The 16287-nt window shown below is 38.8% G+C and overlaps 1 protein-coding gene across 1 annotated transcript in view; it reads left to right on the top strand.

The window, feature by feature from the left end:
* Positions 1-16287, top strand: part of Armc1 (armadillo repeat containing 1) — a 23082-nt gene that overhangs the window by 954 nt on the left and 5841 nt on the right. Inside the window, exon 2 of the mRNA XM_013009409.1 lies at positions 10024-10213. Coding sequence (XP_012864863.1) covers positions 10024-10213 — 190 coding nt within the window. The remainder of the gene's footprint in view (positions 1-10023; positions 10214-16287) is intronic.

Below are 16287 nucleotides of genomic sequence, written 5' to 3'. Positions count from 1 at the left end.
AAAAGCCGGAAGTGGCGCTGTGGCTCAAGTGGTAGAGCGCTAGCCTTGAGCTGAAGAGCTGAGGGACAGCACCCAGGCCCAGAGTTCAGGCCCCGCGACTGGACACACCCTCCCCCCCAAAAAAAAAGAAAAAAGAAAGAAAGAAAAGAAAACTTAAGTTTTCAGGAAACCTTGTAATGAGGTTCATGAAAATCTTACCATCTCACCAAAAGTAATCTGAGCTAATGAGTATCTAGGGTTACAGGCATGAACCACTGGTGCCTGACTCAAAAGTAACTTTTAATTACCTTGATCTTGATCAAAGTTCTTTTGAACCCCAGGATGAAGTAACAAAATATGTTGCACCATGCAGTAATTCTACAGTTTAATAAATGTGATGTCATCTATGTTGTCCTGCTAGCAAATCAATTTCTATACTTTATAAAACTTCATATAATATAGAATTTTCTCTTTTTTTAAAAAAGAAGTACAATGTTTGCCAACACTTTAAATAAAATCAAAACATTTTCCAAGGACTATTGTTAATATCAATGCTTATCCATAACTATCATCGTATTTTGGGGTGTATAACCTATAGGAGCCTATTTTTTATTAGAATTATATTCTCTTTATTTTTACACATTAGATTGAAGTAATAATTTGATTAACAGTTTTCATCTATTTGTCACTTTTGAGTACCTTTCCTAAATGACGAAACAGAATATCTATTCTTTAGATATAATACTGCATTTTAGCATTTGTGTTACCAGAGTCAGATGACTTATACATCATCATTCTAATTTATCTAGTTTATGAACTAATTGGCATCCCATTCTTAATGTAGTCACCTTGCAAAGCTATAGTACAAGAGATTTATTTAATATTTCATAGTTGTTTATTTAATGATTATCCTGTGACAACCAGTTAGAAGCAGTCAGATTGGCATCTTGCTAGTCTTATCAAGTTAGGGGGAGATTAGTTCTGATCTTATGCAACTAAGGAAGTATTGTACCAGTCTGGTTCTGCTGGCTCATGCCTATAATCCTAACTACTCTGGAGGTTGAGCTCTGAGGATCATGATTTGAAGCCAGCCTGGGCAGGAAAGTCCTTGAAACTCATCTCCAATTAACCACCAGAAAACTGGAAGTGGAGCTGTGGCTCAAAGTGGTACAGTACTAGCCTTGAGCAGAAAAATGGTCAGGGACAGCATCTAGGCCCCAAGTTGAGCCCCATGACTCCTCCCTCTCCTTTCTCCTCCCCTCTCTCCCTCCCCCTCCCCCTCCCCCCCAAAAAAATAAAAGAAGGATATTCCCTAGCTCTAGGAAGATTTAGGGAACAACGAAAATCTTATGGATAGGTACTATCTTACTAAAGACAGCTTTTACTTCCTCTCAGATGAGAGAGAAAGACTATTGTAATAATATCAATAATTCAACCATAAACTATTTAAATTAATGTAAGACATGATTGGAAGCCTTAGCTACCTCCTCATTAGAGTTACAGTGCACAGAACTTGAGTTCTTAGGGATAAAGTAGGAGTTTAACAGTAGTTAAAAATGCAGATATTAAAAAGTAAATAATGTAGCTAGTGGCTCATGCCTATAATTCTAGCTATTTGGTTCAAAGGCAGCCTGGGCAATAAAGTCCATGCGACTATTAATCTCCAATTAACAAGCAGAAAACTGGAAGTGACACTCTGGCTTGAAGTGGTAGAGCCCCTAGCCTTGAGCGAAAATACTCAGAGACTGCACCCAAGTCCTGAATTTAAGCCCCACAACTGACCAAATAAAAGAAAAAAGTAAATAATATAAGGGACGTGGTGAGAAAAGGAGGTAGAAAAATAGGAAGAGAGTAACGATGGTATAGGAAGTAGTATCAGAGCACACTGTTTATGGAGAAATACAGAAGAGTTTGGGAAACAAAAACAATATGAACCAGTCTGTTTCTTCTGAGAAGTGTAGATATAAGCTGTGCTCTGTTCCAAGTGTCTGGTGTTCTCCAGTCTGTAGTCCTTAGAGATCCAGCAGTGTTTTCCTAAGTTTAATAGTGAGTTACTCTGAGCAGCAGCCTGCAGAACATCTCTAGGTATAGACTGGGCATCTAGGTTGGCTTCTGTCAGGTGAAGCTAATAGGTGGTTATGATCCTTAGTGCTCAGGAGTGAAGTAGGTAGTGTTTTTTGTTGTTGTTGTTGTTTGTTTGTTTTGTAATTCTGCATTTTTCTGGTGGGCAGGTACTCCTTGCTCTGCCAGTGAGGCTGTCTTGGATGAGTATTGTGAACAGCCCAGCCAGCATATTTCTTAACTAGCAGTTTTTCCTAGAGACAGGGAAATTTCTCCATGGGTGGGTCTGCATCTGGATGGCATCAGGTAGCTTCAGAAGGTGGAGCAGATGGAACTTCTGTCACTAACCTTTTTCTATTTGGATGGGCCCTTTCTGTGATGGCAGCTATCAGTGTGGGGCTCCTTTCAGGCAGAGCCGCTTCCAGCAAGTAGTGGCTAAGCCTTCCTTTAGTCATATACCTCCTCTACTTAGGAGCCCAGTGTTTGAGAAGCTGTTTAAATTCCCACTGATTTTCTGGATCCACAATGAGTCTTGGTGGACATTGGGAGAGCAATGGAGGTAGAAAGGAAAAGCAAAACAAATAAACCAGCAAGAAGTAGTGTGTTCTCCCAGCTGGCGGCTTGTGTATACGTCCTCATCCACCCAGTGTGTGAGTCAAGATGTATAGGAGCTCCTGCTATGGCTTCATTGCTGTATTTTATTTATGCAGAGTGCCTCCTGCGCACCAGAGCGGTATTTCTCACCAAACCTCTCTGCTGGATTTAAGGCTTATGGAGGTATGGGCTTATTTACACTTGGAAATGTGGGTCTCTCACCAGGGTACTTGTCCTACCTGTTTTCCCTTTCCCTTCTAAGTTGTGTCAAATTAGATGCAGAGATTTTTTGTTGCTTACTACCCCCCCCCCCGCTTTTCTCTGGTTCCTTTGCTTCTCTTTGCTCTTTAGCTGCCCTGCCATATCTTTTCAGAACATGGTCTCTCCCAAGTTTTCTGACTTTTCTCACTCACTAAGTCAAAATTGTGGATTTTGTTGTTGTTGGCCTGTCATGGGGGTTGAACTCGGGGCCTGGGTGCTTTCCCTTAGCTCTTCTGCTCAAGGTCAGTGCTCTAACACTTTGAGCCACTTTCTGGTGATTAATTGGAGATAAAAGTCACAGATTTTTCTGCCCGGGGTGGCTTTGAACCAGGATCCTTAAATCTCAGGCTCCTAAGTTGCTAGGATTACAGGCATGAGCCACTGGGACCCTGCTAGATGCTTTTAAAAAGAAAAAAATTAAAAATCACCATCAGACTTTGTTTAATCTTTTTTTTCTTAGTTACATATTATGAAAAATAAAAACATAGAAATTTGAAGTTTGATTTCAGGAAATACCTGGATATTTTTACCTTATGTTGTTTTACACATAGGTTTCAGAAACATTATTTTGAAGTTTTATTAGTTTCTTAAATCCAAAGCACAATAATATAATTCAAATTGAGTTTAAGGCTTAGAGTCAGAATTAAATTGGTAAATACAGTCTGGGCATTGGCAGGTCACCTATTGAGATCCAGAGGATTGAGGTTTAAAGCCATCCCCTGGCAGAAAAGTCTGTGAGGCTCCATCTCCAAAGTAACCAGTAAAATCAGAGATGGAGTCACAGTTTGAATGGTGTGTGTCTGAGATTGTGTCTGAGGTTTGAGCCCATGTCGTATACCTTCCACCTTCTGAGATTTATGCTTTGAAACTCCAGTATATAAGAGATTCTTTGTAATTTTTTTGTGTGTATGCTGGTCCCAGGGCTTGAACTCAGGGTCTGGATGCTGTCCTTGAGCTTTTGTACACAGAGCTAGTGCTCTACTCTACTCCTTGAGCCACTTCTGGTGGTTAATTGGAGATGAGTATTACACACTTTCCTGTCTGAGCTGGCTTTGAATTGCAAACCTCTGATCTCAGCCTCCTGAATAGCAAAGATTACAGGTGTGAGCCACTGGTACCCAGCTCTTAGTAACTTAAAAAATTTTTTGAGTTGCAACTGTCTGTTTAATACAACTATACTATATTTTTTTCTAAGAACAATCTCATAATTTAAAGAATGATAGGAATTAGGTATTTGGGACATTTTGTGGCAGAAGTGAATTTAAATCGTCCAGATATGATGTTCATACCTTTTATTATAATTGTTTCACCTTGGTGTATACAAATTGTTTTTATATGTAATTAGAAAATAGAAACTCTTATTACCTCCAATACACATATCAACAATTGTTTCTAAAGTCATTTGTAAAGGTACACATACCTTAGACTTTTGTAATAATGACTAATCTTTTATAGACAAAGCCAGTGTTGAGAATGCAATTCCAGAAAAAGTTGTGCTTAGAACAGGATAAGCAGGTGCAAGGAACTCACATGCTTGACCAAACAGACAAAAAGCAAAATGGATTTTATATTGTAAGACTGTGCAGATAGACGAAATACTATCCTTTCTTCCCAGTTATCTTGCATAAATAACAAAATATTTAGATATCTTATGAATATCTAGATATCTTACCTAAATAACAAAACAAAACAGCATTCACATCAATAGAATGAACTTGTTAGAAAACTGTTCACTGTGATTTTTTTTCTTCATTCTTTATCTTCTCTGAAGTGCTTTTTAATCCTTCTGTAGATCTTGAGGTTTTCTGTTCAGAATATTTTTAAATTTTTATTGAGATTAAGTGATTACATAAATTTAACATCACAAACACATTTTAACCTTCACAAGGCAAGTTGTCATTATAATGGTCTATAATGTTTGTGAATTCTATGAGCTTTGAGAATATTTTTATGAAAATCTTGACATTCGTTCTACATATTTACTGGAATTCCAGAAAGACAACTCTTTACATATGTTTGAGTTATCATTCAATTTTTTGCCCATTGTTGGGAATCTGAGATTTCTGGTTTCCTCTTGGGCACATCATTTAGGAACGAAGTGGCTACTCAGCTCTTTATTAGGATCCTGTCAACAATGCTTCTTAAAATTCTTGGTTCTTCCTTTACTAGTACTGGGGCTTGAATTCAAGGCCTTTGACTTTCCTTTGGCCTTTTTGCATGACTGGTACTTCTTGAGCCTCATCTCCAGCGCACTTTTTATTTTTGACAGCTGCTTGCAGTTTAATTTCTGCCTGGTGCAAGGCACGATTAAGAGGTCCGGACAGCCTAGTGTAGCCAGGAGGGGGGTCTCTCTCAGCTTTCTCGCTGGTGTCTGCAGCGGGGAGTGGTGGGCAGGGCTCTGACACCTTGGAAGCCTGAGCGGGTAGCAACGGGTCAGGATGGGGGCCCAGCGCTGGTCTGGCCGGGCTGGCAGCCCGCTGCTCTCATGGCTTCGGGAGCCAGGCTGCCGGTGCCCGTGCTGCTGGAGGCCTGGGCTGGCTGTGGCAATGGCTCGGGAGGTTCGGACAGCGTGGATGTCCTGAAGGAAAGCGGGCCCACCGGTGCCCAGGGTCCGCTGGAGGAGAGCCGGGACGGCCTCTCCGGGGCGCCGGGCACTTGCGCCGGAGCTGTTGCTGGGTGCGGAGCCCAGGCCGCGCTGGTAGCCGTGGGTGGCCACGAGCGAGGCCCGCCGGAGAGGACGGCGGCCACCCGGCCGGGGACCAGGGGACCTGGGCGGCCGCCCCTCGTGCCCTCCGCCTGCGGTTACGGATGGCGGATGGCGGCGCCTGGAATGCCGGGCCGTGGAACCATCTTCCAGTGCCAGGCAGCGGCGCTGTGGAGGCTCCAGCACACTTTTTTGCTGGTTTTTGGAAATCCTGTGTGATCCTCCAGATCTCAGATCTCTGCCTTCTGACAAGCTGGTTTCACAGGCATGAGCCGCTGAATGCCTAGCTAAAATCTTACCATTTTAAGAAGAGAGGAATTAAACATCTTTAACGACTTTTTGGTGGGGAGGCGGTTGCTCGAGGGGCTTGAACTCTGGGCCTGGGCGCCGGCCCTCAGCTCTTCAGCTCAAGGCGACCATTCTAACACTTGAGCCACAGCGCCACTTCCGGTTTTCTGGTGGTTTATTGGAGATAAGAGTCTCACGGACTCTCCTGCCCCCCACCCCCTCTTTAATTTGCCATCCTCAGATCTCAGCCGCCCGGGTAGCTAGGATTACAGGCGTGAGCTACCAGCACCAGGCTCTTTAACGATTCTTTCAGAGTTAAAAGCATTTAGAAATGTATGTTATGCTTTAGGAAAGTGATACAAGCGTGAAACTGGAATTTTTGAATATGCTAATGGAGTATTGTTTGATGTAACTGGTTTTACTAGTCTTCAGTAGACAAACAAGTATGACTATGGTTTTGTTGTATATTCTTTTTGTTTTGCTTTTGTTTTTTGTGTTCTAGTCCCAGGTCTTGCACTCAGGGCCTAAGTACTGTCCATGAGCTTTTTTTTGCTTAAGGCTAGGACTCTACCACAGCTCCATTTCCATCTTTTTGGTGATTAATTGGAGATAAGGGTTTCATTTATTTTTCTGCTTAGGCTAGCTTGGAACTGAACTCCTTATATCTCAGCCTTCTGAGTAGCCAGGATTACAGGTGTGAGTCACCTGCTCCAGGCTTTTGCTGTCTATTCTTAACTTTCTTAGTAAAATAGTATGAGCAGCATCTGAAGGGGTACATCCAGTCACAACAATGCATGTGCCCTCTGCAAATTGTTATATGGGCAAATGGCTGTTTTTCTTTCCTCATTCTGTTGCTGCTCTTATGGAAATCAATGGAATTAAGCCCCAAAGCTGCATTTTTACATATTGAATTAAGCTCCTCCCTGGAATATCCAGAATGATTCTAGTTCTGTACTACTTTTGGAAATTTGAGTGAATAGTTCTTTTTCGTTTTGCAGCCCTAGGGATTGAACCTAGAGCAAGTATTCTTGCAGTGAGCAGCACCCTCAGCCTGATGGAGTTTTTGTTTTCTTTCGTCACCATTCTCCTCTTTCTCTTCCCTCCAAAAAAGCTAAGTTCCTTTGCAGAGCCTCTTTTCAGAAAGGGTGCTAGAGAAATGGTTACTCACAGGCATGAGAATAATGAGAAAAAGAGAAGCTAGTTTAAGGAAACTGCTAGCAGAAGCACCTCCTCTCTGCCCCCCCTTTTTTTTGTTAAATTATTTGGTCCAGTATGGTAGTTATTAATCACATGTGGCACTTTAAATGAATTAAAATTAGGTTAAAGGTCAGTTTCATGGTTGAAATCTTAGTACAAAAAAAAAAAGTTGGTTCTCTCAGTTATACTAGCTGTATTTTTAAACATTCAGTAGTCCTGTGGCTAGAACCAAGATTTCCACTGTCAGAAAGTTCTAATGTACAATGCTTTTCTGAAACTTCTGAGTTTTTATTTCATGAATTTTTTTGGGGGGGGGTCAGGTCATGGGGCCTGTACTCTGGGCCTGTGTGCTGTCCCTCAGCTCTTCAGCTCAAGGTTAGCGCTCTACCACTTGAGCCACAGTGCCACGTCCGGCTTTTTTCTTTTTGCTTATGTGGTGCTGAGGAATCGAACCCAGGGTCTCAGGCATGGAAGGCAAGAGCTCTACAACTGAGCCACCTTCCCAGCCCGTTTCATGAAATTTTTAACAGATTTTATTGTTAAATGTAGATCTATTTGTTTCTTAACCACTTAAAATTTGTAAAGTAATACTATTACTAGCAGTTTCTACTTTACTGGCTGTTTTCAGCATTGGGTAAACAGTGGTATGTCTACTTAGCAGATCTCCTGTAATTTGCAATTAAAAGACAACTTTTGTTTCAGTGCTAAGGATTGAATCTAGGACCTTACAGTGCTAAGGATTGACTCAAGGGCCTTATGTAGGCAAACATTTCTACCACTGAGCTATATCCTCTTCTCTCCAAATCAACTTTAAGGACAATTTAAACTATCTGTATAGTTGATAAAAGGTAATTTGGGTGGGAACAAAAATCTCACTGACTTAGAAAAAAGTTTTACTTTCATTTTTCATTTAATAGGAAAATTTAAATCTGATTCATAAATGAACTAGTTTAACAGAAAGCATATAAAAAGATATGACTTGATGATGGAATACTTGCCTAGAGTACACAAGGTCCTGGATTTAATCTCTAGCACTGCAATTAATCATCAGTGAATAAACATGACAAAAAGAAAACATTTACAAAGTTTTGAAATAGCATGTTATAGAAAAAAATAGGTGAGGATCATTAATTGCCTCTTTTATTATGTGGTGGGATGATAAAAACATGGAAAAACTATTGATGCTAGAAAAGGGAAACAAACATACTGTTTTTCTTTTTTTGGTGCCAGTCCTGGTGGCTTGAACTCAGGACCTGGGTGCTGTTCCTGAGCATTGTTTTTTTTTTTTTTTTTGCTCAAGGTTAGCACTATCGCTTGAGCCACAGCTTTACTTCTGACTTTTTGTTGCTTACTTGGAGATGAGATTCATGGACTTTTCTGCCCAGGCTAGTTACTAGCCTCCTTTGTAGCGAGGCTCTGTTGTTCCTTTTCTTTCTCTCTTTTATATTCATGAGTACCCTAACCTTCATTCTCATACCCTTTATGTCTGGGCTAATAATTAAAGTGTCTGAGCACCATGGTGACTTTTTCAATATACTGTGAAACAACTATTATAGAGAGATGTGAAAACATTAAAAAAATCATTTTTCTGATAGCTTCCTACAACCTAAGGCTAAAATCACCTAGAGTAATTTACCTGTGTGATTAACAACAGCTCAGAACACCATCTTGTATAATACCTTGTGTGTCTTCACTGGACATGTTCTAGTTATATAGAGCTTTAATTCATTCAGTATCATTCATTCAGTAAATGAACAGTTTGTAAAAAATTTTGTTAGAGTCTATTAAAGTTACAAAGAAAATATTCTTAAGGCATTTATACACATAATACAGACATAGTAGAGGGGAAGAGAGAAATGAGGGGCAGGTTTATAGAAAATAGAGTGGTCAAGGAAAGACTTCAGAAGTAGAAGTAAGAGGCGATTCTGGCTGAGGAAAGGTGTAGGTGTGAACAAAAGTTTAAGTTTGAGAAATATTCCAGAAAATAGAACAAAGAAAAAAATATAAAAAATTCAATATCTTTCTAGGAGATAGTCAAGTGTCATTGTCAATTAACCTGGAGAATTATAGTATAAAGGACAAACAAAGCAGATGTAGTCAGATCAGTGGGATGGTTTTTTAAGGCCTTGTTAGAAGGTTTGTACTTAATCATATATAAGCAAAATGAAGATTTTCTTTCAACTGTGTATATTTATTGTTTAATTAATGAAACTGATGAATAAGAATCATTAGGTCTGTGCTATTTAGTATAATAGCTACTCACTGCTTGTGGCTGTTAAAATTAAATAAAATTGATTTTTTTAGTTGTACTAGCCACATATTAAGTGCTGAATAGTGAGACAACAGTGCAGCTGTACACTTTGTCAATCACTGAGAAGGATCTGTTGGAATCAGCAGTAGATGTTGATAGAACAAACTGTGTAGTAAGACTTAAAGTTTAAGAATGCAAAAGTTTTGTTTATGATTTATTATTATGTATGCTTTTATGAGAGGCAAAATATAAATTAAGAAATAAAATTAGTTTGAATATAATAAATATAGTTAGCATATTCAAAATTTTAATAATTGATTTTTCTTTTGAATTTTTAGCTAATGTGTTTTTGGGAGTCAGACAACCTTCAGATGTAGAGTTAACTATTAGTAATAATCCAGTAACATGCCATAAGCTGATCTTGTCAATTGATTCCCTGTTGTGATTTTGATTAAATCTGCTTTTGTACCACTATAGTAATAGATTTTGAATCTCAATGGAACATGTTTAAAGAGAAATTAGAAGACTGGTGTAAACTAGATGCTTTTTTAACAATCATTATTCTAAAATTTATTGATAATTTTGAAAAGGGTATCAGGATAAAGGAAACAATGCTCCTCAAAATTGATAAACAAAATGACAGAATTAATAGAAGTGACTAATTTATAATTTTATGCCTCTTTTCAAGGACTACAACTCCAGGAGAAACAAAACTCCTGGCCTCTGAAATCTATGACATTCTTCAGTCCTCCAACATGGCAGATGGTGATAGTTTTAACGAAATGAATTCTCGTCGAAGGAAAGCTCAGTTTTTTCTGGGAACTACAAACAAACGTGCCAAAACAGTGGTTTTGCATATAGATGGTCTTGATGATACGGTAAGACTTACAAACGTGTGGTTCATGAAATAGAAAGAGAAATCCTAGCTTTCTTTTTTTTCTTCCAGTGTCCCTTTCTAACAGTCTTAAGAAAAAGTCCCAGTATCAGTATTTTATTTTATTATTTATTTTTTCCAGTCCTGGGGCTTGAACTCAGGGTCTGGGTACTGTCTCTGAACTGTTTTTGCTTAAGGCTAGCACTGTTTTTGCTTAAGGCTAGCATTCTACCACTTGAGCCACAATGTCACTTCTGGCTTTTTCTGTTTATGTGGTGCTGAAGAATTGAATCCAGGGTTTCATATGTGCTAGGCAAGCTCTGATATCACTAAGCCACATTCCCAGCCTGTCAGTATTTTATACTGATAACCAAGGTCACTTTGTGCTTAAGGGTTCATTTAATTAGATGATATACAATTTTAAATGTTTGTAACTTATAATTGAGCTCCAGAATATTTGAAGCCAATTATATGAACTAATGCAAAGAGAAACAGACAAATTTACTTTAGAGCTAGAAGTTTCTACACCACTTTCTTAATAGAAGTTTATAAAATACCAGTAAACGGGGTAAAGGGTCAACTAATGCCATCCATCAACTTAACCTTATTTGATATTTATGGAATATCCTACCCCAAAACAGAATAATAGTCTTCCATTTACATGCTCAGTGAATGTTTCCTGGTTTAAACCTTGTTATAAGCTATAAAATAAATCTTAATATATGGATTTAAAAGGAACTAGAAATCATTAGCAAAGTAAGCCAGATTCAGAAATACAAACTGTGTTCTCTCTCATATATAGAATCTTAAAAAAGATAAAAGGGCAGGAATATGGGAGCAGGCACAGGCTCTCAGTTCAAACCCCAATACTAGCCGGGTGCTGGTGGCTCATGTCTATAATCCTAGTTACTCTGCAGGCTGAGATCTAAGGATTTTGGCTTGAAGTTAGCCTGGGCAGGAAAGTTCGTGAGACTCTTATCTTCAATAAACTTACAAAAATAAAGAAGTGGAACTGTGGCTTAAGTGGCAGAGCACTAGCCTTAGAGCAAAAAAGCTCAGGGACAGTGTATAGGCCCTGGGTTCAGAATCAGCACACACAAATCTCAACAACAACAACAAAAAAGAAACCCAGTACTGCCTAAAGAAAAAGTTTCAAAGGGATAAGTATGAGTAATTTAGTATAAATATGATCATAAGTACCTTATGTACATGTATGAAATACACCCATTATAGTGTATATGGTATGTATACACTAATGTAAAAGGATTAAGAGGATAGAGATTATATAAATTCAAAATAATAACAAAAGTATCAGAAAAAATTCTCTACAAAATTTGGGAGATTAACATGTCTAAAATCCCATGGTTCACTGAATAAATCAAGATAATTAGAAATGAATATATATAAAAATTTGTAGTAAGTAGTTGAAACAGTATTTCACTAATACCAAATGCTCAAATATTTATATAAAGAAGGAAAAAAGGGATAAAGTCAGTAACTTAAGCTTCTACTTTACACTTGCAAAAGAAAAGCACATTAAAGCCAAAAGAAGAAAATAAACAAGAACAAAAAACCCCAAATCAGTGAAATGTACATAGAGAAAAGTCAAGGAAATTGAAAGCTGGTCTTATACATGATTAAATAAAATTGATACACCTCTGGCTGAACTGATGAGAAAATAGAAGATACACACTAATAATGTCAAATATGAGAGAAGACACCAGGGTAAACCCTATAGATGCTGAAAGAATCATATGTAAATATTTTAAATAACTTTAAGCCAATAATTTTGATAATGAAAATAGAAAGGCCCTTATTAACAAACCTTACTTAGAAAAACTTGACTAGCTGTGTTTTGTTTTTTTTTACAAAAACTAAATTTATTGTTTGAAAACCTTCCTTCACACAAAGAAAACTTTAGACCCACATTATTTCACTGTTGAATTAGCTTTGTTTTTTAATTTTTGAGGCAGGTTTTTATTGTTCAGCCCATGCTGGCCTTGATCTCAGTCATTCTGCCTCTTCCACCTGAGTATTGGGATTAAGTGTACACCAGTATTCCCAGCTCTTCACTGGTGAATTCTACAAACACTTAAGAACACTTACATAAAATCTTTCAGAATATTATATAACTTTAGCAGTTGTTCTCCATAACTTGTAATTTTTTCTGTGCTCATTCTACTTTATCTGCTTTTCATATTAGTAATTTCAGTTTCCTTTTGATTAGTGTCTGTCTTTCTTCACTTTGTGTTTCTATTTCAAGTGGATTTCTTCCAGGCCTCACATGTTTGGGACTTGCTTTGTTGTCCAGTCTGAAATTCTCCACTTGTACAATTGGAGGACTGGCCTCTCCGCTGGAACTGCAGACCTTTTAGGAATTAGGAAAGCATTGCCCTAACCTGCAGCACTACTGAGCGAGGACTTCTTGGGGCAAAGGAACTGGAAATGGTCACAGATCCTCCAGAGGCCCCACTGCAAGGCCTGATGTTGGGAAATTATCTTTTCATGCCTGTGGTAAACCCCTGGGTGTGGTCTTCCACTGAAGACATAGCCTGTTGTTTCCTACAAGATGGTGCTCACCCTGTGCTGCCGGCCCCATGCACGTCAGGAGTGGCTCTGCAGGCACACAAGAGTGTGGGCTACAGGCTCCACCTTCCTGTCTTTGGCATTAATGCCACTAGAACCCTACCTGAGTCCTGTGTGTCTGGCCACAAATGGGCCATATTTACTCAGGAGAGTGCTCTTCATAGTGGAAATAGTTCAGGGTGAGGAAAAATAAAAATAGCAATGGCTTCATATTAAAAACAAAACAAAAAATCTTAATTGTTTTCTATTTGTCCTGTCCTGTTTTTTTTCTTTTCCTTAGACTTATTGGATGTTTTTATATTATTCCTCTTTTTGTTGTTGTTATTCTTAGTATATATTTTTTATTGTAAAGATACTGTAAGAGGGGTTATAATTACATGAGCAAGGTAATGAGTCCATTTCCTATTGAGTACTGTTACACCCTCCTTTATTTTTCCCCTACCGTCCCTTTCCTTCCCACCTTTTTTTCTATGTTTTTGGTCCCAGTCCTGGCTTGAAATTAAGTTCCTGGGTGCTGCTCCTGAGCTTTTGTTCTCCAGGCTAGTGTTCTACCACTTGAGCACAGCTCCACTTCCAATTTTTTGGTGGTTAGACATAGGAGTCTCAGGGACTTTTCTTCCTGGGCTGGCTTTGAACTTCATTCCTTAGATCTCAGCCTTCTGAGTAGCTTGGATTATAGGTATGAGTCACCAGTGCATGGCTATTATTCCATTTTATCTTCTTTGTTGATTTATTAGCTGCAGTCCTCAGTCTTTCATTTAGGCTTTTGTTTAGTGTTTATTTTCTAGATCTTTGATTTAATACAGTCTAGCTTCAACTAATATTTCATGTAGTATGAAGTACTTAAATTTCTTCTCTTTCTGCTGTTATTATACATGTTATAGACCTCCCAACATTGTTTATTATTTTTGCTTTAAGCATTCTGTCTCCTTTTAAAACATAAAAGTATTTTTTATCTACCCACATATTTACCACTTCATTATGTCCTTTTATGTTGACCTGGATTATCATTGTATGCTCCTTCTGCCTGAAGGACTTCTTTTAACCTATTATAGTATATACACTTGTATCTCTGTTGGTAATAGAGATAGATTCCTTTTTAAATTTGAGATAGAACTTAGTTGCCATTTTATTTATTTTTGCAGTGCTGAGGGATTGAACCCAGGACCTTGCACATGCAGACAAACCCTGAGTTTGAATTATACTCCCAGCTCCAATTCATCTTTTTTTCAGTCAGTACAACTTGATCTCAGGGCCTTCAGCTTACTAAACAGGCCCTTTATCACCCGATACATGTTCCTATAACCATTGGCCATTTTTGTGTATGTGTATATACCAGTACTGGGGCTCAGACTCAGAGTCTGGGTACTGTTCCTTGCTCAAGTCCGTCACTTGAGCCACAGCTCCACTTCCAACTTTTTGGTAGTTAATTGGAGTCTCCTGGACGTTCCTTCCCCTGGCTAGCTTTGTATCTCCAAAGAAAAAACTTATCTTTTCAATGATAAACTTAAATACTTTATTTTTTTTATTTGTTTTGAAATAGGGCCTCCACTGTATAGCCTTGATCTTTTCTTGAGTTGCTCTCTCTCTTTTCTTTCTCTCCCCCCCCTTTTCCCATCTCTTCCCCACCCTCCCCCTCTCCCTCCCTGTCTCCCTCTCGCTCTCAAGGTCTTGGAATATGTCTTGGTTTTTTTGCACAAAGCTGTGCTCTTCCTCTTAAGTCACCACCTCCACTTGAGAGATAAACTTTTGATATCACTGTTTCTTTTTCTGTTTTTCATGTTCTATTTGCTTCTCCCAGTTCCTACCTCTTCCTCACTTTGAGTTTAGTTTGCTTTATTTGCTTCCTTCTTAGAATGTAAAGTTAGGGTTTTTTTAGTTTAATTTGCTTCTTTTTCTTAGAAAGTTAGGTTACTGATTTGGGATTTCCACTGGGTCCAACCACCATGACTAGCAAACGCAAAATAAAACAAACCTCACACTTTTAGTAATACTGTGCTTTCATATATTGTTCCACTGTCTTCTGCCTTTGTTTTGTTTCTCCTCAGAATTCTGCTTCAGAGCTTCTTCAAGGTTTCAGGTTTTACATTCAGGTCCTTGAGCTGGGCACTGGTGGCTCATGCCTGGTGATCTTAGCTACCCGGAGGCTAAGATCTGAGGATTGTGGTTTAAAGCCAGCTGGGGCAGGAAAGTTTGTGAGACTTTTATCTCCAATTAACCACCAAAAAGCTGGAAGTGAAGCTGTGGCTCAAGTGGTAGAGTGCTAGCCTTGAGCAAAAAGAGTTCGGGGGCAGCACCCAGGCCCTGAATTCAAGCTCTATGATCAACATCCCCACCTCCCCCGAATCAAAGACCCCGAGGTCTTTGATCTTTGAATTGATATGAGTATATAAGAGAAATAGGGGTGCAGTTTCAGTTTTCTGCCTGTGCATATCTCAGGTTACTTTCTAATATACATACATTGAACATCAATGAGCTGAAAAAATTGACACTCTGTCAGATCTCCAGAATAAATTTCTCTCTGTATGCCCTTTGCCTTTGTGTAGCTTTCATCCCATTTACTCTCTCCTGCAAACTGAATCTGCCATGGCCTCTGAACTCTTAGCTCTGTTCCCAATTTAAGGAGACTGCTGGGTTCTGCTTGGTTTTCATGTTACTCAGACTCTCAATGCTATGACAAAATACTTGACAGAAACAGATTAAGGGAGTTATTTACTTTGGCTCACAGTTTCTGTCCATGTCCCTTAGCACCTTCATTTGGACATAAAGTTAGGCAGAACTTAATGACAGCCAGAGTGCATGGTGAAGGAGGCTGGTAACCTCATTGTGTCCAAGAAGTATATAGAAAGTATGGCTGTACTGATGGGCTTTTTCCTTTGCTACTTTAGATGCCAGGCTGTGGATGGGCTTTTTCCTCTTTTTTCCCAAAGAAGTTAATCTTCTTTGTATATACTCTTGTATTCTCACAGATATACCATAAAGTGCAATTTACTACTCTCATAGGGGCTTTTTCCTTCTAATCAAGCTGATAGAATTAGTTATCACAGTTCCTCTTCCTCAGTTGCAGCATGAAGACATTGTTATTCTTTCCTTTTCTGTTTTCCCTCCTCTCTTTTATCCATACTGGATTTTGAACTCAGGGCTTTTGTTCGTTTAGGCAAGTGTTCTACCACTTAAACCATGCCCCTGACCCTTTATTTTTCCAATAAAGGTTAACTTTTTGCCTGGTCTGATCTGAACCATAGTTCTGTTTGCACATACTGCACAGTTGTGCTGACAGGCACACACCACTGTGTGTGCTTTTCTTGGTTGAGATGAAGTCTCATGTACTTTTTTGCCTCCCAATCTCAGCTTTTCTTTTTTTTTTGTAACTGTTTTTCCTTTTTTTTTTAATTTAATTTTATTTGTGAACATACTGTACAGAGGGGTTACAATTAAATGGGCAGGATAATGCGTACATTTCTTACCAAGCATTGCAGCCTCCTCCTTTGG

This window comes from Dipodomys ordii, unplaced genomic scaffold (assembly GCF_000151885.1).
Source record: "Dipodomys ordii isolate 6190 unplaced genomic scaffold, Dord_2.0 Scaffold9, whole genome shotgun sequence".
Classification (NCBI taxonomy): Eukaryota; Metazoa; Chordata; class Mammalia; order Rodentia; family Heteromyidae; genus Dipodomys; species Dipodomys ordii.
The sequence above is the reverse complement of the archived record's forward strand: the minus strand, read 5'-3'. Positions and strand labels throughout refer to the sequence as shown.